This window comes from Micromys minutus, assembly GCF_963924665.1.
Source record: "Micromys minutus genome assembly, chromosome: 21".
NCBI classification, from domain to species: Eukaryota; Metazoa; Chordata; class Mammalia; order Rodentia; family Muridae; genus Micromys; species Micromys minutus.
The window spans coordinates 5,849,456-5,874,976 of NC_137956.1; the positions used below are offsets into that span (position 1 = coordinate 5,849,456).

Here is a 25,521-nt window from a genome sequence, read left to right on the forward strand (position 1 = left end):
ACAATGCAGAGCCAAGATTATTTAAAAATAAACAGCTGCATCCAGAAAGAGTAAGGGGAAATTGTAGTAGGAATCTAAGTTACAAAGCAATGTTTTAAGATATGAGGGCTAATGTTACAAAACACTAAAGCCAACAAACTTAAGCAAAGATTTTTTTTCCCCTTTTTTAGATCTCAAAATACTCTTCCTACAAAATAAAAATAAAGGCCATACCTTGATTTTAAAGGCTCCCTGCCCTTTTATGTTCACCTGAAAAAAAAACATATTAAGGGCTCAATGGCCTACTCAAAGGCAACAAAGCTAAATCCTACCAAAAATTAAACTGTTCACAGGAACTGTAAAGGGGATAAACAAGTAAGACAGACCTGGTGATACATGCAATACACCAGAGGAGGCTGAAGCAGGAAGACTCCAAGTTTAAGACCTGCCTAGACTACACTGCAATGGAGTCTAGCTTGAGTAAGTTAAGACCCTGTTTCCAGATACAAAAATGAAGTAGTTTGAATGGGTTTAGACCCCCACAGACTCATGTTTGGGAATGCTTGGCCCATAAGAAGTAGCACTATTAAAAGATATGGCCTTGTTCGAGGAAGCATGTCACTGTGGATATGGGCTTTGGGACCATAGATCTCTAAGCTCTGCCCAGTGTGGAATCAGAGCCTTCTGACTGCCTGCAGAAGACAGTATCCTGATCCTGCCTGAAGATCAATATGCAGATCTTTGGCCTCTCCAGCACCATGTCTGCCTGGATGCTGCCATGCTTCCCACCATGATGATAATGGACTGAACCTCTGAACCTATAAACCAGCCATAATTAAATGTTTGCCTTGTTCATGATGTCTCTTCACAGCAATGAAACCCTAAAGAAGACAGAGGAGAAGTGGAGAAGTGAGACTAGAACTTGTACCTCAGAGATAGTGCCAGGCAGCACTTGCCAGAGTGCAGAAGGCTCTAGACTCTATGCAGAGCCCCAAAGTAAAAGATGTATAAATAAACTGGCATATGCAGAGATCAAATATATGTATGTTTCCTCTGCTTAAGATCTCTATACAACTTACACCATCCCACATCCTGAAACAAAGCAAGGTGTGTTTTCTATGTATTCAAGGTCTCTAAGTTAAAAGTAAATATGACAACAAAATCCAAAAATCAAGTACTATTAAAACAAATAAAAGCAATGACTTCCTTAATGGTCAAAAGTCATTTTATGACCCAACTGTGCCTAGAAAACAAAAGCTAAAATGTTGAATTATCTTTTGTGATTAAGACACTTTAATTGGGAAACAAATGTACAATGAAAAGACCTGGCCTTGACACATCATTATAAATTAAATCTGCTTCATAAATGTTTCCTGCCTTTAAGGAATGTTCTCACAATGTACAAACTGTGAGCATTCTCCTATTAAAAACCACTAAGTGGTACATGGGATACTGCAATTCATTTAAACACATACATTACAGCTACTTTCCACTTCATTAGAAATGCCCATGCAGCTTAATTCCTGAGTCAAGCTACTCACACTACCATTCTGAACAATTACTAGAATTTCAATGGAAGAAAGCACTGGAAAGAGCTCCACATCTGCAGTGGACCACAACCATGAGAAACCTGGAAGCACTTCTACTAGTGGTTTGAACTAATTGTTATGAACAAAATAATAATCCAAAGCTTTTTGTGCGTCTTTAAAATATTTTCTTCAGTATGTTTAGAAAATTAGGTAAGATTACTTCCATTCCTAATTAATCTGCTTTCTTTAAAGAAGCTACCTAATAAAAATTAAAGGCCAATGACTCTACAAACAACAAGGTATAAATGGGCTTTTTATCTAATATGGAAAAACCCAGACCAGTGTTTAAACCATTGAACACCATTATCAAAAACCAAAATCCACTACAAATCTAATGTACAAATTCAAATTTTCACCCCAAGGCACCAACACCCCCCCCCCCCGCAAAAAAAAAAAAAAAAAAAAAAAAAAAAAAGCAAAAAACAAACAAAAAAATACTAAAAGCAGCTAAATTTAACTACTAAAGTTATAGCTCTGAAAACTTTCCGGGTTTTTTGTTTTGGTTTGGTTTTAGTCATGATTCGACAGTGAATGTCCTACTTTATACCTCCACCCAGGGTACACAAAATTTACCTAAAATCTTCTAAAAATAATCTTACAGAAGGACCAATGTCTCTGTCACCTTTACATACTAACACCTAGAAGAAAATCTGCTACTACAAAACATGTGGTGTGAACACTGGTTATAAAGCCTGCAACTCAACTCTTAGAAAACTTTTCCGTAAAATGGTTTCTTAATTTAGTTTCTTTACCAAGAAATACCATATGTAAATATGCTACATAAATTATTAAATCCTTGCCTATTTTCACACTTCCAGAGCTGGAAAGATGTCCACGCCATTAAGGGCACTGGCTGCTCCTAAAGGACCCAGGTTAAGCTCCCAACAGACACGTGGTAGCTTAAAACTGTGTGTGACTCTAATTATGGTGAACCTGACAACCTTTTCTGAGCTCCACTGGCATCAAGCACACACATGATATACATACACACATGTAGATATATAAAATAAAAATAAATAATTTCTTTTAAAGTGCTTTTAATTCATTTGAGCATGGGTTTCAAACCCTTTTTTACATCATACAGACCGAGTTTTACATATAACATTTACAGCCAAAAAATAAAAAAAAAAAAAGAGCCTACTTATAGCCTGTATATAACAATATTCTTTATGCTTGGAATAATTACTGAATAAAACAAAAATAAAAGAGAAGTTTACATTTTAGTGATAAATGAAAAACTGGATCATAATTTTTGATAAAAATTCTATTTAAATTATTGAGGTTTAAATTGTCTAATACATATTCTTAACAATATTAAGAGAAATAGAAATATGTAAATTACATATAGTTAGGGAACAAGGTATTGGCAACATTCAATGAGATAAGTATCTGAGAACACCTGAAAACATAAGGAAACACTTAAAGTAATTTAATAAAATGAATAAAGAAAAAATGTGGGATTTCAACTATACTACTCCAAGTTAACAATTGTTTTTTTGCCTTTCCAGAGTTCTATAAAATGATCTCTTTTAAAATTCTTAAGATTGGAGTTGGGTCTGTAACTCTAGAATGCTTTCCTACTAAGCATTTCCTGCTAAGCTTTGCGCTTTAGCACTACTTAAATCAGGCTTGAATCCTAGCACTTGAGAAGTAGAGAAAGGAGAATCAGAAGGTTAAGGTCTTCCTTAGCCACACAAGTCTCTGCAGCTCCTGACAGCTCTGTGCAGTCTCTCACCACAATTCCCCAAGAGCATAGCTTACACTGCAATGTACTACCTAACCAGACAGCAGGCAGCTGTTCTGGGTCCAAGGGTACTGCCACATTCAAGTATCATGATTCCTTCTTTCCTACTATTTATATTTTTCCAGCCATATTTACCTTTCTAATAACAAGAAAAGAGAATTTCTGATTTAAGCAAATTTCAGTAATTGGCACTAAATTAAACTTCCCCTGCAAAGCAATTAGAAAAATGGAAAATACCTATCAAATGCCTCCTTTCCAACACTGGAAAACAAACTATAAGACTGGAATCCCTAAAAAAAGAGGAACAAGGTAAACACTACCATCGTTTTCATTTCCTGTGTGGAAATAATCTGTAGATCAGTATGCACAAGGTGGTCTCTCTAACCTGAGGAAGTGGAACAGACTGAAGTTCTGGAAGGCAACAGCAGCTGCAATTCCTGGTTGAGAGAGGGAAGCTATTTAGAGAAGCTATCTCTAGAAACCTTCAAAGTTAACACACAGGTGCGTTACTAATGGCAAATTCTACAAGTATACGGTGACACTCCGCAATAGCAGGCTAAAACAAAAAGAGGAACTGTGAAATATTTTAAGTCAGAAGCAGTATATACAAGGAATAAATGTTGAAAATCCAGAGCATTCTAGAGAATTTCAGGGGTGTTAGCTACACCAAGTAACTAATATGGCTGAATTATTCTAAGAACAAGTTACCCTAGAACTGTGTTTCTCAACCTTCCTGACACTGTGACCCTTTAGCATAGCTGAAGTAACATCAACCACACAAGTATTTTCATTGCTACATCATAACTGCAATTTTGCTACTGTTTTGAATCATGATGTAAATTGTTTTTTCCAATGGTCTTAGGCCACCCAGGTGAAAGAGTCGTATGACCCCCAGGCAAGTCTCTACCTACAGGTTGAAAATCTCTATCCTAAACCTACTCTGAGAAATGCTCAAAAACAACCACACAGAAATACAAATGATCTCTAATGACTTAATTTCCTGCCAGAACAAAGCTCAAGTCTTTAACAAAGAAGAAAATCTAAACACTATTCAATAGTGTAGCATTCACAATGCCCAGAATCCAAAGTTCTCTTTCCCTATTTCTGGGGATAACATCTTAAAGACACTCAGAATAGTTTGTCTTTAGGCATACCATTAGAGACTTACCTACAAAACAACTTCCAATAAAAACAGGCTGTCCTTCAGGCTAAATATCCTTTTGGGTTAACAGCATTTTTCTTTTTTGGGAAAAAAGTTACAGCAAGGAAAATATCACAATTGTCAACTGACAGAGACCCGGGTAGACTTGGAGAGAATAATGCCATATTATAAAGTTATCTTTAAAAACAAATGTCAACAATATCTAGAGTTGGCCCATGTGTACTGGAAGACATCTGTGAAAGGATTAAGAAGGCTTTCCTTTTCATGGAAAGAAAATCAGGGAAAATGTAAGGATTGAAGTTATACACCAGCAGTCTGAAGGTACACTTTACAATGAAGCTTTTTTTTTTTTAAGTATTTAGGGGAAAAAATACAAAGGCGAAGAAATAAAAAATTGCCAGCTATGTACATTACCAGGAAAACATAACCTATAGCAAGACAAAAACAAAAACAAAACAAAAACAAAAAAAACCACTGTAAACAAAAATAGGCATAAAATAAAAAGGTGGGATTCCTAAACAAAGACCAGAAAACAACTACTACAAAGTACTCACGGAAAAAAGCAAAAGGAAAAATGGGGAGGAATTTTTAAATGACCAGAAAATGAGCTTTGAAAAACAACATAACCTAGGTTATAAACTTTCTGTACTGTACAAGGTGGAAGAAAATATCAGCATCTGACACACCCTTGATCCCAACACCCGGGAGACAGAAGCAAGAAAGAAGCTGCAAGTGTAAGCATGTGCCACAGGTACAGTGTCAGTCCAGAAGACGTGTATGTTAGGTTAGGCCTGGCGTGGGTTTCTGAAGCACATGCATATAAACAATATTAAATCTTTTTTAAAACCTAAACTATAGCACTCACCTTGGCAGTTAGAGAGAGCTTATCTCAAAATAAAGATATAATGCTTAAAAAATATTAGAACTGAAGTGTAGGGCAAAACATTAAAAGGGGTGGGAGTTACCTCAGTAACAATTTCCACAGTAGTAACCTCACTGTCCTAGGAAAAAGAATAGGGAATAAGGGCATTTAAAGATACCTAAAGGCCACCCCTGCCTACACACACACAAACACACACACACACACACACACACACACACACACCCCGCACGTGGTGGCACTTACCTTTTATCTCACCCCAGCACGCCAAAAGCAGTGGTAGATGGTTCGAGGCCAGCCTGATCTACAGAGAAAGTTCCACAACAGTCAGGACTACACAGAGAAACCCTCTTTTGGCAGAGTGGGTAGGAGATCTGTGTAAGTATAAACATCAAATATACTCAAGAACCTCATAACCAAATTACAGAAAACTAGGAAACCTTTTAGAAGCTACAAGAAGAAAATATTCCTCATATAGAAAAGACTATATACAAAGAACCACTACTGACTTACTGTTAAAAAAAAGTCAGCCAAAATATAATGTTTTTAGAAATCTTTAAACTGCTAACAAAGAAAAAAGAATCTACAATTGTAAACCCAGCAAAACTATCCTTAAATGTAAAGGTTGAATTTTTAGACCAATGATATAAAGACAATCATTACCTTCTTTAATTGGAAAGTTTTGTGGGGGTAGAAGGAAGATGAGATGAGGGATATATAGGGACACACACACACACACACACACATATTTTATATATATATATATATATATATATATATATATATATATATATGCACACAGATAGAGTAAGGAATGAGTAATATTCGAGATGAGAACACACAAATAACTGTAACCAAGGCATGGCAGTAAGAGCTGGAACCCCAGCACCTGGGGGGCAAAGGCAGCCACACAGAAGCTCACACTCATCCTTAGTAACAGCAAGCATGAGCTTAAAGCCATCCTGGACTACATGAGACCCTGTCTCAAAACAAAGAAAATCTACCATAGACAAAACACAATCAATCACCAATACTGGAAGAAAACATGGCTCTATAGCTTAAACCCAAGTAAAAAGGTAATGCAGTATTATAAACAGTTCCATGACAATAATGGAAAAAACTCCTTACAGAATGGTAGAAGCTGGTAGATCACTGGTGATAAAATACTATAATAAAGTGCTTTCCTAACAGAAACATAGCTAACCCCAGTACAAAACATGACTTTAATACAGAAAATCTGACTGAATGAAAGAAGCTAAAGCAAAATTTTATTACCTCACAAAGAAAACATGTAACATACAAGGCCTCACTAGTCAATTCTGTTATTTAGCTTGTTTGGTCTGATTGCATCTACCAAGGCCCATGCTAGAATGTATCCTTGTGCAACAGTTCTGGAACTGAGGTCTATGGAGAAATGTTCGGGTCATAAAGGCTCCTCTCATGAAAAGATTAATGTCTAAAAGGATTGATTCCATACAACCAACCTCCTGCCTACACTCTCCTTACATCCAGGCACCTGAAGATGTAAAAAGAAAGCTCTTGCTACACACAGGTACTTTGGTCTTTGGCTTCCCAGCCTCCAGAACAACAGGATATTAAGTTTCTATTCATATACTGCTTAGTCTCAGGTATTCAGCTATAGCAGCAGCAGAAATTGGTACTTAAGGTAAAGTATTTGCAACATTAAACAACAGAAATAAGTGGCAGTTTTAGAACTGGAGAAGGAATAAAAGCTAAAACAGTTTTTGGAGTGAATGGGTGATTCTGGTGAAAAGCTACAAGATGACGAAAGCACCAGAGAAAAGTCTCAAACTTCTCAAGATACCATAATTGTTTGTGATCAGACAGCTGGGAGAAATGTGACAATTCTGATAGGTCCCAGATGGAAATAAGAAACAAGTCTATCAAGTCTACTCCCTGCACTCTGGTATAAAACCATTCTTGGATCCTCCAAATAAGGCTTAAGAGAGCCAAAACATGGTTTGGGCTGCAGTTTGTACAGGCATAAGCATCAAATATTGGTATCATCCATACAAAACACACTTGCCTACCTCCACCTACATGTTAACAGATACTGCAGACAACCTGAGATTCCAAAGACTTGCACCAAGGATAAAAACACTACAGAGTCACTATTCGGGCACTGCCCAGAAAAACTGCAGGCATTTGATTCTAACCTGTTAAAGTTGCTGCACACATAAGCTGAGACCAACTCAGGGCCACATGAAAGAAAAAAACACTGGGAAGTTTTCTGAGTACTTTCAGAGGATAAAACTCAAGAGTCATAACACAGAACATCCTCTCCATTTTTAAGAGTTAATACTATCTAGCCAAAGAAATGGCTCAGGGAATAAAAGAACTTGCTGGGTAAGTATAGCCACGTAAGTTCCATCCTGGAAACACACACACACACACACACACACACACACACACACACACAAGCACACATGCATGTACAAGCACTCAAGCACAAGCACATGAACAGGTGTGTGTAAGAAAGGTTTTGTTTTAATGTTAAAAAAGATTTAATGCTGTTCTCTCTGTTGAGTTTCAGGTTTACTTGGGACCAACTAATTCTGTTTTCTTGCCCATCTTTTCCTTTGTGAATAAAAGTGTCTGTCCCACAATTATACAGTAGGCACACATTTTGATTTCACAAGCTCACAGTTAAGAGAGAAATATCTGTCCCAGGAAAAAGCTAATTTGAATAGATTTAAATGAGACTGAATTTAAACTAAAACTTAAAGGTTGATGCTAGAAAATTTTAAGACTTTGAGGACTACTGGTATGAATTGAATTCATTTTGCACATGAGGAAAGGAATTGGGTATCCAGAAGCAGAATGCTGTGGTTTTAGTATGTCCTCCCATAAAAGCCTATGTAGAAAATATAAGTCTTCCATATTGGAAGGCTGGGCACAAGGAGAAATTCTTAGGCCAGGAATGTATAAATGCTCTTTTATGCAGATACAAGTCTCTTACCACTCACCTGCCACCACTTTTGGTGAAGACACAGAAGACCTTTGTGCTATACACTTGACATGGGATTAACCTTAAAGTAACTAGATAAATTCATGTTTATTATAAACTGGATAGGTGGAATACAAGGGGACAGAATTTAGGAATATGAACTGCCTCCCCCCCCCCCAAAAAAAGATAATTAAGTTGGTAAAACTGAAATCCTAACTTGAAAGAAGTGATAATGCTTTCAGGTCTTGGTTTAGATTTTTGATCATTAAGGACTTCATTAAGTCCTATGTATTGGGAAATTACATCACATTCTACAATATGCCGAACAGTGTAAGTAATTGAGGAAAACAAATAACATACTAAACTCATATGGACCCAACATGGCCCTTTACAGTACTCCTCCCTTCTTAGCTGTGTCCTGTTAATCTCAAAAGCTAAGTTGTGGAACTATGGCTTCCCAGTAATCAGAGCTGTGCATCATTTGCATATGCATGAAAAACTGTAAAAAGCTGAAGAGCACGAATCAGTACCAAGAGAAAAGAAAGGGTACAGGAAGGAAGACAGATTATGCCTGGCTTCCAAGCCATTGTTTTAGCACTACTTTATAGTTTTGTAAGTCTTCAAAGGAAATTAACAAAAGAAAATGTTCTATAATTTAAATGTAGGCACTTAACAATTAATTTAAAACTTGGCATTTTCTTTTTGTCAACAACAAAAAAACCACTACCAACGCATATAATGTACTTTCTCTACAATAATTATGTTATATTAAGCAGATAACTGTTAAAAGCCTACAAAAGTCTTGAAAAGAGGGTCTCGAGAAATGGTTCAGCAATTAAGAGCACTAGCTAAGGCAGAGCACCCTGTAACTCTGGCTCTAGGCTATCAAATGTCCTCTTCTGGCTTCCTCAGGAACTGTAAACACACATAGTGCACTAATATGCATGCAAGTAAAGTACTCATACTTGTAAAATAAAAATAAGTAAGGGGCTGGAGAGACGGCTCAGATGTTAAGAGCACTGGCTGCTCTTCCAGAGGTCCTCGGTTCAGTTCCCAGCAACCACATGGTGGCTCTCAACCATCTGTAATGAGATCTAGTGCCTTCTTACCTGCAGGCATACATACAGGCAGAATGCTATATACATAATAAAATAAATCTACAAAAAAATGCTGCATGGCTTTAAAATAACATGCTAAAAATAAAGTAAAATCTTTGTTTGAAATCTTAAAAAAGGAAGTAACAAGAAATATAAAAACTACCCACTTTAATTTTTAAAACCTAGATTCTCTGGATTATGTCTGAACACTTTTTTATACTAAATCATATTAAATTTATACTATTTATAATAAATCAGCTGGGCCACAGTATTCTGTTCATTTTATATTGGGCACTAAACAAAGCTTTACTAGAGATTTTTGTGACTATTGTTATTTGGTTTAAACATTATAAACCAAGTAAATAATTTTAAAACACAACCTTGTAAAAGAAATATTTAATCTCATAAAGTATTTTTCTACTATAGCCCCATCACAAAAGTTTCTAAAATCAGGTACTCACTAAACATCAATGAGATAGCAAACAGAAACAGTTAGATTATTATTAAATGTTAACAAAGCTCCTTTCTTGAACTTTCTTGCTATTCAGTGAACATCATCACCAAAAAAGTGTCATTTATATTTTTTGAAATGTGTTTATAAATACAGCTTTGTTTCACAACATGCAAAAACACAATGGCTCCATTCATATCATAAAAATAGCAATTATCTCATCTCAGAGCCACTGAATAAACACAAACCTGCTTTTTTCACAGGGAGCAAATGGCATTTTTCAGAAACTAAATCCATCAACACCAAGTCTACCAAGGTGGTATTTTCAGAAATCTGCAGGTTTTACAAGAAGTGGAAGTAACTAGACTTTAAAAAACAATAGTAGTATCTATCCATTCTGTCAGGTTATATAAGAAAATATGTTTTAGAGGAAAGCTGTATGAATACTGAGATGCAGACGAGTATCCAGCAGCTGATAACTCAGATTAAGTGGTCTTAAATCAGTGAACTGCTCTAATAGAAAACATGTGAGGGTGATTATACAGATGACTTTTTTTTTTTTAAATAACCAAGAAGTCTCCTGATAAACTACTAAACTTTCAACTGAGGTTGAAATGGTCCCCAAAAGTTCATGTGATCCCAAATTGATGAAACTGGAAGAATTAGGAGGTGTGGCTTTGCTGGAGAAGGTCTGTGACTGGGAGTAGACACTGAGGTTTTCCAAAAGCCATTCCCAGCACTATGCCTGTCTGCCTGCAGCCATGCTCCCCGCCATGATGGTCATGGACTCTAACCCTCTGAAACTGTGGGTGCCAAATAAACTTTCTTTATAAGTTACCTTGGTCATGGTGTCTTCTCATAGCAACTAAAAAGTAAACAATATTTTTCCAAATTATACACACATTAATAATATATTACCTTCCAATTATATCTGAGTGGTCAACTAAATTCCTCATAAAAAGTAAATAAAGAAAGAAGAGAGGGAGAAAAAAAAAGAGGCTGGAGGAGAAAATACTTGCTAAAGGTAATTCTAGATCTATGATCTCCCAGGGAACTAGGTGTGTTTGTCTCAGGGGTATATGTGAACTTTAAATTGGTACCCAGCATTGAACAAAATAAAATTATACATAAACACATAAAAACGATGTTTCTATAATCAACACAACTAGCCTAGTTCCTAAAAATGTAACCAAAAGTGAGTCACAGTACTAAATGAAATATTAATTTTCTGTCACAAATGAAGCAGGAATCAGATTTATATTTCCATTCAATGAGTCTTTTCTCTGCTCTTCAGAATACTTCCCCACATCTACTGTACTGCAATCTATACAACCTCATTTTGAAGCCAAAAAAGCCCAAGTCAACTGGAAAAATCAGGGTTGTTTAGGAAAAAGTCTAGCTCTCAAAGGTCTAGGCGGACATTTATTTACCAGTTCCAGATGGTGGTAAATGGTTCCTTCAGCTCTCAGAAAACTGATTTCCTATGGCCAGTTAAGCCAAGAACCAAACAAGCTATTCTCTCAGCTTGACATTACTAAGAACAAACGTAGCACACACCTTGCAGGGAGGATAGGGACAGAACATGCACATGCACGCACTCATCCCCACTGTCAAAGTATCACTTCTCACTGCTCTTAGAGCCAAAGCTGGCTATGGTTCTGCAGAGCCAGCTGTACTCCTGTTAAAACCTCAATGGCTTTACCACTTGGCCACTTCCTGTTTAAGTTGATACTTAAATGTGGAGTCCTGAATGGGCTAAGAGCTTTGCAAAATAAATAAAAGGACAGGTAAAACATTCTAATCAATGGTGCAACACTTCAAATCTCCAGTCAGCTTTTCCTCATAAGTCTAAGTGCTTCCTCTAAGCCTTACTATGAAGATTATACTAGGAAAAAAAATAAAAGTCAAGGTATTTAGTCAAGGTAATTAATAAATTACCACATATATCCAAACATATATCAAGGGTTTGTGAACCTTAAAAAGTGGTGTTTTACTAAATCACAAGTATAAAATACCACTTTTGTTTTCAAAATGTTTATAATGTAAATTAACAATAACAACCTATGTCAACGAATAAATAAAGGCAGGCGACAGCACTCTGAAGGATGCTAAGTGAATTCAAAAGCCCTAATGCAGATCCCCATAGTCTGTAGTTCTGTACTTCACATGCCTGTCCTTGCAGTACCATTTACAACCCTGGAGATGTAGTATGGTGGAAGATGTAATAGTCTCAACCGAAAGTAAGTTTGAATATTCCAATCCATAACAACTATGAAAAACTTCATATTCTTCAAAAAACACAAAGACAATAAGACACAACGTTCCATTCTCTCAAAGATAGTTCAGACTGTAGCTGTTTGCAATTAACATCTTACAATACTTTTGAAAACTGCTTACCTGTTTTATGTAAACTTAATGATTATACTGTTTTCTTTTTAATAAAAACAAATCTTAAAGCACTTTATTTTAGAAAATATCAACCTAACCCTTACATTAGACTCCTTGTTATAACAAATTGTAACGATTTCTAGAGACAGTAAGTTTCTCCTTAAGACAAACTATGTAGATTGGTATCAGTGCAGGTGTGACTACCGCTAGTTCATCAGCTTGCTGCTTGAAGGGCAGTCAGAAACCACACCAAACATGCATCACTCTTGATTTCTGTTTCCTCTGTGAAATGAACAGTTACCAACATCTTACAAGAACTGTTAAGTAGACAGTATAGAATAAATGTTATGAAGTATCTTTATAATGACTAAAACTCTTTCCCTTTCATCACTCACTAGGCAAAGCCCAGTTGCTAGCTATTATGACTTGATGAGTAAGTCTCCAGAGTCTAGCTATCTTGGTATCAATTGAATCTGCTCACTGCAGCACTGTTCTAGGCTAGAAATGAAGGGATAAGTAAATATGAAGGCAAGAGAAACCCTGGCTGTATAGCCTGCTTTGTGTTCCAACAATATAGTTTCCAGCTAAGCTAATTTAATTATCCAATACTGTATTGTGGTTCTTCACATAATTAACACTAGAAACAGTGGAAAAAAACAGCTTTGCAAAGTAAATGGAAAAGCCGGAGCAAATTCTACAAAGCCCAGTTCACTGCATATTTCATTACTTCCCATAGCTATGTTAACAGCAGTGGGACAGAGCCAACCATAGACAGTAAAGATCACACTCATTAAAATCATGATTTCTTTTAATGAAAAACACTACAATAAGTATTATCATAGGAATAAACATATAACACTAATCTGAAAACTTTTCCAAAAATAAAAAAAATAGAATTTATCAAAGAATGACTTTGTCTATCACCTGTAAGTATCAACAGCTACACATTTTCTTCATGAAGTTGATTAACCCTTGGAGGATTTTCTTCACTATCTGCTACCAGAAAACTGATAAAATCCAGAAAGGCTATGATAAAGAATGAGGCTTCCTTTTGAAAGGTATCATCTACTGCTGGTTATATAACAAATGGAAAAAGAATGAAAGTGTTCCACTCTGGGAGAACCTTGAATATTTTTCTGTATGCTTATGAGTGTTCCTTGGCCCAAAGACAAGATACCTACTTTATCCTCCAATAGAATCCAAGTCTCTAACTCAGCCTATTAAAGAAAACATTCAAAGGACAAAACTCAGCCTGAAAATCCTCTAGCCCAATAATCTGTTACAGAACTAATTTACAACATTTTTTTTTCTGTATTTAAAGTTCCCAGTCTATACTTTTAGTAAGAAATATCTTTTTTGTGAGCTTTTTAAAAAAGTGTTTAAGTGAGTGGAGGTTTACAGGTTTTTAGGAAAAAAATATAGTATATAAACTATGTTAGAAATTGTTCCAACACCTGATAACAAAAACTGGTACCAATGGCCTTTTTTGCACATTAAACCATATATCGCCAGCAAAATAGTTTATCTACTAGATTTGAAGTTAAAAAGTTCAGCCTTCTCTGGGTTTTAAGATTACAGTTCATAGATTATGCATCTATGGCTCAGAAATGGGAGTCCCAGTAAACAACACACTTAACCTGGAATAACAACAGCCGCTGACACCCAGGTAAGAGACAAGGCATCTGTAGTCTCCACACCTCAGATGCCTGCCTCACACCGAGACACTCAAGATACAAGGGTGGATTTTTTTGTCCTGTTTATGGTGGCGGGATTGGAGAGGAGACATACAAATATGATACAGCACATAATGAGGTCAGAAGGCAACTTAGGATAGTTCTTTTCTCTCACCAGGTGAGTCCCAGGGATCAAACTTGAGGTCATCACAGTCTTGGTGGTAAGCGCCTTTACCACTGACCTATCCTGCCAGCACCAAGGGATTCAATGCAGAAACATTTTCTTTAACTTTATTCTAAACTGAAGTTAAGGCTGAAAAAAAAGTTTACAAAAGCCTGAAGATGGTAAAAGCAACCAGATAAGCACATGAGTTCTGTCGGGTAATACTTGATAGAGCTTCCAAACAAGGCCTCAGAGTAACTTGTAACTCAGGAGAACTCAGATTTTTCAATCCTGCTCCATAAGTAGCCAACTCTGAACTTATATATGGTCGCACCATGTTTCTACTGTTACTTCAAAGTGACGCTAGCATTTCTCCTCTCCAACAGTACAAGCAAACCTCATCCATCTCCAACAACCTCAAAACAATGTATGCCTCCAGGACTGAAATGTGGTAGCTCCTACCACAAATCTCACACGTCCCACAAATACTCACAGCACTGTGCCAGTTACTGTATGTGCAGTCTTCACTGTCAGCCAACAATGCAATGGTGTTACAGCCACTAACTGTTCACACCAGGTCACCAGAAACAAGAACACAGCTGAACCAGGACTTCCACCTGGTTCCAAGACTGCTGTTTCATTTCATCTACCTGATTATCCTAATTCTGAGCCTCCCAATCTCAACCAAGCTGTCCTCTTAACCCCAAAGCAGGGGATGAAATCACATCTTGAACATACTCTCATTTTTAATTCTTTTGGTTGGCATTCTTTAGACTAGGCTGACCTGGATCTCACGCTAAAACCCAGGCTCTCCTCAATTCACAATCCTCCAGCTTTAGATTTTTACATGCTATCATCGGCAGCGTAAACTATCATGTCTATTTATTTCCAAGTCTTAAAAACAAAAAGTATGTTGAGATGTGATAACAAAGCTTTAAGAAAAGATCTGTCATTTAAATTATCTCAGTTATTATATTGCTTTGAAGAGTTCATCTCTGCCTCATGATCAGCTACAAAAAGGACTAGTAACCAAACCTTAATCTGTTTTCATTTCTGTATAATCTCTAAGTCCCCAAGCAGCTTTCAAGAGCTTGGTTGACTCACTACACTAACTCTTAAGACTACTTTAAAAACTAGAGAATGGGGAAATAGACTGCGGAGTGGTTAAAAGCAATGGCTGGTTTTACAGGATTCAGGTTGAACTCCCAGCACCCACATGCTCTAACTTAATTCCTTCTGAAGACTCTTCAGCACATATCCCAGCTAGATTATCCTTCTAGGTTATTTAATTTTTATTCCATTAAGAATTTTCAAGCAGGTAGAGAAAATATGGAGAAAACACTACCTACATCTAAGAAATGGTGATACCTAAGCATGAAGGTTTGTAAAAAGTACACTTGTTCCATCTGTCATTCTGTACCCTACAGTGTGTGGTCTACAGAATAACAGTATCAAGAAGAAATCATCTTTAAAAAAAAAGGAAACACCAGTTAAATCACTTCAGTAACCAGATGGTCCTTCAAAGTAACTCTTGGGTTTTCTTACCTCTTATACATGTAAAAACACATATAAATTTATGACATCAAAAAATGCAGTTTGCTGTTTGTAGAGATGGCCCAGCAATTAAGAGTACTGACTGCTCTTCCAGGGGTCCTGAGTTCAATTCTCATATGTCAGTCTGTCTGTCTGTCTGTCTCTCTCTGTCTCTGTCTCTGTCTCTGTGTCTCTCTCTCTCTCTCTCTCTCTCTCTCTCTCTCTATATATATATATATATATATATATATATATATAGCTGGTTTTACAGGATTCAGGTTGAACTCACAGCACCAACATAGTGACTCAGAACCATCTGTAACTTTCCCAGGGATCCAATGTCCTTTTCTGCCCTCCATGGGCCATGCTTGTTTTACAACAAGCATGCTTGTGCTAGGCATTAAGGAGTAAAATACCAGGCATGCCCACACACATAAAATAAAAATAATAAATTTTTCCTGTATATACATACACACACACACACACACACACACACACACACACACACATATGACTTTTTAAAAAACTTAAATTTTAAAAAAAGCAGCTCAAGGCATTTACTCAACCCCACAACCATAAAGTAAACTACTTAGAACAGTGCCTAACATATCCTAACAATTGAATAAACACTGGCTATAATACTGACTATAATTATTACTACGTTAATGTTACCCATAAATTCTAGTTAAGAAAAAGTGCAACGTGGACATGGTACCCCATGCCTGTAACCCCAGCTGAGGCTTTCTGGAGGCTGAGGCAGGAAGATTACCATAAATTCAAGTATGCTATGGACTACACGGTGAGTTCTAGTACAGCACGGGCTTCAGAGTAAAATCCTATTTTAGAGGGGGGGGGGGTTTGGGAGATGATACCACAACAGTAATAGTCATCATTTGAGATAGCTTTGTGGTATGTAAAATATACAATAAGTAACTTCCTTTCATTCTCACTAGGATTCTGAAAGTAAGTATTATCTACTTTACAAAAATAACAAAAGTATGCTCAGGGGACTTAAATGATATGCTTAGGACAAACAGCTAATAAGTTGAAAGCACTGACTCCAGGCAACTGGATGGCTCTGAAAGTCAACCTCCACCTCCTCCATGACTCTGCCCCTTTCCTGAAAAGCCACAATTCAAGGACTTTCTAACTAATTCAGCTGGTTCCTCTCCATCCCAGTAAGCACAAGTCAAAGACTGCAGGGAATTCTCTAACTCTATAACCCTATCTCTAACATACCTGTGAGTGAGTCGCCACCACTTACCCCATTCGTGCTAATAAGTATGAGTACTTTTACCTTAATCAGCAAAGTCAGATTATAAACACCTAAATCCACCACTAACATCAATTCTTAACCAATCATTTATCCCACTGAGTTTATTTCTCTACAGAACTCATTAACTCCTTAATTATAACTTATAGGTAGGAAAAGAAATTCTGTATTCCTACCAAAGAAAATCTGTATATAAGTTAACACATATTTTTTAAAGATTTCATTACATTATCATATCAAAAGAAAAATTAACAAAATTCTTACATGTAAACAATAAGAAAACTTAAGTATTACTGCATCTACTCCATGCAAAAGATGTAACCATTTTAAACTAAGTGGATAGAGCATATAACAAAGAAAATACAACAGAATATGGAGTGACATTTTAAAGGGAGATACAAAGTGGAACTACCATTAGGATGTCACCTTGGCAAGTACAAATATAGCGCTTCCAAGGCGATAAAAGACTAAAGGAAATAAATCAAAACCTAACAGTTTTCTCTGGACAGTGATCTAAGGCTGGTAATTTTTTTCCTGTTCTCCAATTTTCAAATGCACAACTGACAACTGTTGGTTAATGTTATAGGCAGATGAAAGGGTGAGTTGTTGTTCCCCTTTGTTTTCGATAAAACACTTTACTCAGTTCCTAGCACTTTCTCCTCAAAAGCCTCCAAATTAGCCATAAGAATTTCCAGTCATTTGAATCTGTATTTGTCTTTTATTATTGGGGCGTGTGAATGTTCCTTGTGTTTTTATTTGGCTTGGTTTTTTACAACATAAGAAATCAAACTCAACTGATCTGATTCTAGGCAACTGCTCTACCACTGCCCTATAACCCACAAGTAGGTTGTGTCAAATCTAAGACTCGAAAGAATTCCTCGTCATTATCTTCAGAACTAGTGCTGTCTGTCTCTTACCCAGAACTCTGACTCTTGGAATCTGTGAGTCCTCTACTTGTAGTGTTTGTATCTATCTAGTTCCCACACAGACTGGTGAAATCCAAACCTTAGTAATATCTCAAAATTAGTACAACCTCCTGAATTACTATTTTCCTTATCCAGGTTCCCTCCCAGCAACAGCTCATTCCACCACAACCTGCTGCACACCTCATGCTGTTCTTGAGGCTTCCGAATGATTAGCCCCTCTGACCTCGTAACAAACTTACAAGGAGCTATTACCTAACAGATTAAGAGCAGTAGCCCACGGGGGTTAGGTAATTCTCTCACGTCTACCAAGCTAGTAAGTGATAATGTCTGAGTGTGACCCCAAAAATTCAGCTCCAGATAATAGTCTGTTAATATGAATTCTGGAATGGCAATTAGTTAAAGCCAACTTCTCTTCTCCCAAACTGCATAGGTCCTTTGGTCCCACCTAATGACTACTCTGTACTATCCCAACTACTGTGAGTTCTCCTCCCTGAATAACCCTGCACACTGCCCTCACAAGTCAACACTAAGTCAAGCTTTTTGAGTTAGGCTGGTTCCCACACTCTACAGCACAGCCCTCTCATAAATTCAAACTAAATTATGTTAACATACAGTTCTTGATAGTCTATATGTACAGAAGCTTACCTTACAGTTTTATAGTTCATCTTTACACAAAATCAATGACATGCCTCCACTTCCATTCTAAGACCTTCCCTATTTCCCATCTTCCCAAATGTTAGTACTATAGGACTAGGCTGAAGAAAGTAGTAATTAATATATGGTTACCTGACTGACAATGAGACTGCATATGACTCAACTATTTAACAAAGCAGGATACCATTCAATAGTCTTCTGTGGTGATATGTTGGTGTTCTCACTTTGTTCCTTAAACAGAAACACATCAGATTTGTAATTCCAACATTCCCAACTAGAAGTTACATTCAGGTGACAACCAAAATAGATCTTATAACTGTTTATGTGTTTTTGCTTTGTTGCTTTATTTTGCTTCTGTTTTAAGGTAGCTTATACAATGTCCAGAAACAGGTTTTTCTTTCTTTCTTCAGTTCCCACCAAAGAGCATCCTAGCACCTCTAAGAGAAATCTCCTGTAACAAGATACCAAGTCTTCAACAATATAAAGCTAGCAGTAAATTCCAGGAATGATTACTAATTGTTCAAGAACAGAAAAGACTATCTGGTTTTAATAACTATGTACTCTCTATGGTCCTGTTAAATTAAAATGTAGAAACAACTGTGATTATAATTAAGGTTGAATGGTTTTATTTTCCTATCAAAAAGAACCATTGTGAAACTCAGAGAGGACAACATACCAAAAGATAGTTTAAAGACAGAAATATACACTTATATTTAAGCTGTTGATGAAGACAAAAACAATTCATCATAAACACATTTTACTAAGTATAACAAGTCTCTAACAGTGATCTGATGAGAGGGCACACAGAGCTTACAGCTACAATCCTGTGTTTCATTTTTCTGTTTTCCAAGAATGTACTTTCATTTACAAGTGTTTCCTGAAAGGATGTCTTTACTACTTATCTTTTTTTAACCTTAAACAATTTTTACTTAAAATATTCCATGTGTTTCTATACACCAGCTGACTGACAGTTACTACTTCTCAGCAGTATTACCTAAAGCAGTATCTAAAATGTTGACTCTTATCATATACATATTACTAAAACTTAGTACAGAGGTTTACAGAGGGCCACACCCCACTCATGACCTAAAAAAATAAAATAAAATAATCCTGACTGACAAGCCAACTTAAGTTTCCATTTTATTTAAAAAAAATATTTTTTCTGTGTAATACTGTTCAGTTTCAAAACACATTAGTTAAACCTTGGTTTTCTGTCTTCATGTCTTTTCAGAAGATGTAATCAAATGTCACTACAGCAATTTAAAACGCTATAGGATAGATCAACACTTAATAATCTTAATAATCTTACCATACTTATGGAGTGAGTAAGCAATAATGTTATGCATTTTTTAATTACTAGGAAAGTGTATGCAATTATGCAAGGGCAGTAAGAGGGAGTCTTTACCTTACCACTTATCAGTACCCTGCGTGGGACACCGCTACATTTCAGACAAACATTACCACTAAAGGAACATGGGGAAAGGAACACTGGATTGCGAATACTTTCTTTCTTTTGTTATTATTTGGGGTCTTGGTTTGTTTGTTTGTTTGTTTTGACAGTCTCATACAGCCTAGACTGACCATAAATACCTGTTCCCACTACCCCTGCCTCCCAAAAGCTGAGCCACTACACTCTGATGAATATATTATTTCCTACAACTATATATGAATCTTGAGTACCCCACCTTTCATTTCCTAAGAAACAGTTATCACAAGGTCACTGCAGAATATCTCACACAGCCTACCACCCCAGGTAGACTAATTTACAGTCTAACTATAATGCAAAGGAAATAACATCTTTGTGAACAAATAACACCGTACAGATTCAAGTAATAAATACACATTCATCTTTTCCATAATCACTTCCTTTTGCCAGCTACCATACAAGTTATTGTTTCAGAAATAAGATAAAAGAAACATCTAATTTTATAGAATATATTGAGTACTTTCAGCTATGACGAGAATATGAAAGTATTGTGCATAATTTGGATTGCATTTCCAAAATAATCAACTACAAAATTAAGTCATTCTCTGAAGGGACAAATAATGAAAAGCATAGTAATACTGCACATTATAAACTGCAGTTCTCTCCAAGCAAAAGGCAAGAGTCCCACATGTTACTCCAAAGACAAAACCCTCCAGTCTTTACAAGTAGCTCTTCACAAGAACCATGAGATCATCCCACCCTATGTACTACACAGCAACAGAAACTCAGGTATGTTAAAGTATCCTTTGAAACCATCACAGGTTAATCAAATGTCTGGACAACACGCATAGTGCTCACACAAAGCATCACTGTGCCAATTTCTTTTAAACATTCACTCTGAAATAAGAAAGGCTATGGAGAGGCTGTATCCATTGGATATTTTGCTGTAAAATAACCTCATGCAATTTTCTCATCTCAAAATTTAAATCTCATTTAATTACTGAAGGCATAGCTTTATACTATAATTCTTTTATAAGACAAACCCCACAGCTAAATATTGCTATATCCACAGAATATAGATACTTAAGTCCAAATAAGATCATAATCCAGAGAAATGAGTGTAACTTCCATCACAAACATTTGTGCCATGCCTGCAATCCAGACAGTTTCCTACCAGAAGTCATTCTTAATGTCTAAAACTAAGTATAACTGTACTCCACAGCAAGTCTAATGCTCCTATCCTGATCAACACCCAGGTAAATGTTTTCCACAACCTGATTTCAAGCTAACAGTATAAAACAGCAATCAGGACTCGCAGAGCACACCAGGCACCTATTATGTCTTATGAAAAGTAAATCTAAAAGTTCATGATAACAAACTCTTAGTTGTAAGAATCAAGAAGTCCTCTAAATGCTAGGAGAGATATGGAGTACAGCCACTTCTTTATAAATAATTTCCTCCTCTATCCCAAAAAGCAGAAATGTTCCAGTGATTACCAGCAAAAGGAGAAGAGGCAGAGGAAGAGCTGGACTCTGACTAGTATTTCATCTTCGTAACCAAGAACACAACTGCTAGCCTTTAGGTTACAAACAATCCAGAAAGGCTTTTTATTTTCCTCTTTGATTTGCTAAATGACATGTGTCAGTGTCATACCTAAAAATGGAATTCAGCTAAATTAATGTGTGATTTTCAACAGAAACATTTTTTAAACATGAAGCAGAAACAGAGTAAAATGTTAAACGGGTTGTAAGATTAAATTCACACCCAGGCTTTCTGCTCTCACGGCCCCTAGGCTTTTATGAGGGCAAACGAGCAGCAGTACTCAAGAGCACAGTGGCTGAGCTGCTTGCTTCTGCCCAGACACTGACAGCCGGTTTCCTCAGGATGATGCTCTCATTACCTTTCTCCCCATCTCTTTGGACACAATAAGTTGAAATGAAACAGAAATTAAACTTCTGTATCCCTGCTCTTACTTTTAAATTCTAAGGTTTTTGAAAGGTGGGACAATATTCAGTAATATGGCAAACATAGTTTATCCAAAGCAAACAAATTTAACATTAATAATACTGGCTTAGAAATCTACCTTTAAGAAATATCCTAATATAATTTGATTACAGAACAAAAATTTGGTCCTATATCATTTAAAATAAATCGAGAATTTTATTTATTTTTAACATAAAATTAACATTTTAAACTAATGTCCACAAAATTACTTATTTTCTACAGTTTAAAATTCATTTTTTAAAATAAATACAACTTACTAATTATTGTTTGACTCAATTCTACCTTTTATGCACATAGATTAAATAATACTTTTGTTCATTTCAAAGCCTGGGCTTTAATAACACTAAGGAGCTAAAACTATATTAAATGTCTTCATATATAAAAGGAACACCCATGAACCACATAGTTCCTTCTTTGGACACTTTTCTAAATACAGTCATGACACAATCCAACATGTTCACGACGACTTTCAACCTTAACATTCACAAACAGAACAACTTTAAGCCCATGTTAAATTTTTTTTTAAAACAGCCAAGCAATCTTCAGGACAACTCTCCAAGTTTGAGGCTCTTTTAGTTTATAATTTTAACCAGACACAGTAAAAGATGGTGTGACAGATACTAAAATGCTTTATACTTTTTTACTAAATTATATCAGAACACTGAAATACAAACTTCTGATTTTCATCAACGTCTTACCTGACCCGCTGAACTGACTACTTCCCAGTGTCGTTGGTCTTGTTTTCCCACTATTAACAGGTGGAGAAAACATCTGCAAAATAACCCAAATGTATCTATTAATTCTTAAAATTCTTCTATACTCCTTGCAAAGAAAGTTCATCACGTGTCACCAATTAGATTCCTAATTTTCATTGGGAATTTGAAATAAAAATGGAAGATACATTCAGACCAAGGATGGCAGTAACAAGTGATATTATTTACTAACTCTGCTTGGAAGACCTGGTGATATTTGCTATAAAACCCAGCCACAGGCAAGATTACAAGATAATTAAGTTTAAACAGTAAATTTTTACCCATGATCTTCACTTTGGCCCTAAGTGATTCTCATTACATTAACATTACTTAATAAGCGCTTGCAATCAGAATCATGTCCGATGAAATTACCACATACAGGAAAGATAATAACAGTTCTAATACAGCAGGTACTGGCCCTGACTTCTCGGAGCAGTTAACGTTGAAATTCAACCCATTAGTAAGAAATAAGGGCAATGGGCTCTGTGCCTTTTACCTTTTATTTTTAAATCATTTTCCATATCACATATGCAGGCGGCAGTTGTGTACTTAAAGCATTCAGCTCAGAAGGCTGGGAATTTTAGCGCTGGGCTGGCATTTTTGAAACTGGCATCTTTCAGGTACCGCCAGCTACATTAAGTCTTGGGGAGGGAAATGCTGAGAAGTATTCAGGAGGGGGGAAAATTTTTTCATATAAAGTCTAAAATCTCTAATAACCATCAGAAGGGAGTGACTCAACCAGAGCTCACGATTACATTGTTCTTCCTTTAAACTAGTTAAATCAAATGACCCCTCTGGCATTAAAGTTTGAAATCTGCAAGTCTAGACATTACATCAAAGTTCAGGTGTCCAACTTGGGGGAGCTGGACTCCAGCCCTGAGAACTGGCGCTGAAAAGCAGATGGAGTTGGCCGCTGCCATGTCGCTTTCCCCCTTTTCTCTCTCGCTCCCTCAGCAGAACCCCAAGATGCGGAGGAACGCTCTCATACCGCACTGAAGTCCAGCAGGTCGCTCAGCTCCTTGTCGGTCCCTATCGCGGCCATGCGCTGCTGCTGGGGATTCATCTTCGGCCACTTCTAGCAGGTCCTAAGGCAGAGAAGACAAGCTGAGCCGCGGAGACCCCGGCGCTCGACGTGAGAGGGAGAGCGAGGCAGCGCTCGGGGTGGGGGGCGCCGACCGACACGCCAGACCCCCACGCATCCCCGAAGGACCGGCGCCGCTCCGAATGCAGAAACCCACGCGTGGCTCGGTAGCTCCCGCAAGTTTCCAAGGTGGCTCGGCTTCGGGGTCCCCCGGGGCAGAGTACGGAGAGAGCCCGCGCCCAGCGAGGGAGCGAGAGAGCGGCGGCGACCCGGAGACCAAGTGACTCACTCGCTCAGCAACAATAGAGCTGACAAGTTGCGGGGAGCGCGCCGCTCGCAGGCCCGCGTCTGCGGCCCGGACGTCCCCAGCGGGGGTCCCCCGGTTGGCTGAGAGCGCCCCACGCGCGTCCGCGCACCGCAAACTCCCGCCCGGCCTCCTCCTTCCACTTGGGCCGCCTTGCCCCGGACTCGCGGAACAATGAGGCGGGCTCGGCGGCTCCCCGGCCCCGAGCGCCGAGCCCCGAGAGCCGCGCAGGCCAAGCGCCGCTGCCCGGGCCTGGACCCCGCAGCTCGCGCCTCCGCCCCGCCGCGCGCCGCAACTTGGACGCGGCCCCGGGGCTCGGCGCGGTACAAAGGGACCTGAGTTCCGCTCGTCCCGCCCGCCGCCCGCGGTTACCTGCCGCCCGGGCTCCGCATCCAACCTTCCCGATTAAAGTTCACTTTGGCCGGGAGCGCGGGCTCAGGCTTCCCCCTCCCTACGCGCTGCCGGCGGCTGGGCTGCCTCGGGCCCGCGCGAGCGCTGGAGTCCGAGCGTCTCGGGCGGCTCTCGGGCTTGCCCGCCCGTGGCTCCCGGGGCGGGCTGGCTGTCCCCCCGATAGAACTTGTGGGTCTCCTCAGGCGGACATTTTTTTTTCCGCTGAGGCGGCCTCAGCACCGAGCTCCGCTCGCCTCCGGATCCCTCCGCGCCTCAAGCGCGTCAGCTTAACCCCTCGCTGCCCGGCGCGCTCCCGCCTCCCGCGCCGAGGAAGTGGGACCGCGGAGGGGGCGGGGAGGCACGGGGCGGGGCGGAGCGGCGGACGGACAAAGCCCACGGCCGGCAGCGGGCGTCTCCTCACGCTCGCTGCACCCCGAAGTGAGGCGACGGGGACGCAGCTGGGCAGCATCTGGATTCACCACCCGCAGCCATTCCGGAGCTCAGCCACTCCGGACGCGGGAGGCGAGGCCGGCTGTGGAGCCGCAGCTGTGGTGGGCGGACTCTGGGAAAAACGCGAAGCCCCTCACACCGCGCTAATCAGCTCGCTCACCTGAGCGAGCGGTCCCACCTGATCCCCGCACTGCTGCACCAAGTTCTCGGAAAGGATTGCGCCCAGTCCCTGGTGTAGCCAGAGACAGCCCCAGGAAGTTAAGCCTTGATGAGCAAGTTCCAAACTTGGCCTGAAGAAGCCCCACAGAAAAAGGGGGGAAATCGGCCCTGGAAGTAAGTAGCTTTCTTGAAGGGAAGCTAGGGCTATGACTGTGTTGAGGGTCGGCGAACGCAGAAAAGAGCAGCCAGGCCCAAGCAGAAGAAACACTAAAGATAAGCATCCACAGAAGCGAATTGAAGAGAGTGGCCAACTCTTGAGGATGACGACTGGAAGAAGCCAATGGCCTCTGAAGTTCATATAAAGAAGACAGTTCAATTAGCCATTACTATGCTTACTGCAGCCAGAGCTATCCAACCAGAGAAGGAAATTGGGGTTTAGATGTGGGACCTATATTTAGACAATTCCAGAACTAAC

At 38.6% G+C, this 25,521-nt stretch overlaps 1 protein-coding gene across 2 annotated transcripts in view; it reads right to left on the minus strand.

Annotated features, from left to right (window-relative positions):
- The window catches only part of TCF12 (transcription factor 12), a 241,240-nt gene extending 216,600 nt beyond the window's left edge, over nucleotides 1-24,640 (minus strand). For both annotated transcript variants that reach the window (XM_080934437.1, XM_080934436.1), the window contains exons 1-3: nucleotides 24,420-24,640; nucleotides 23,651-23,747; nucleotides 22,609-22,681 (exon numbers count right to left, since the gene is read on the minus strand). In XM_080934437.1, coding sequence (XP_080790563.1) covers nucleotides 22,609-22,681; nucleotides 23,651-23,725 — 148 coding nt within the window. In that variant the 5' untranslated portion in view covers nucleotides 23,726-23,747; nucleotides 24,420-24,640. The remainder of the gene's footprint in view (nucleotides 1-22,608; nucleotides 22,682-23,650; nucleotides 23,748-24,419) is intronic.
- Nucleotides 24,641-25,521: the final 881 nt, after the last annotated feature.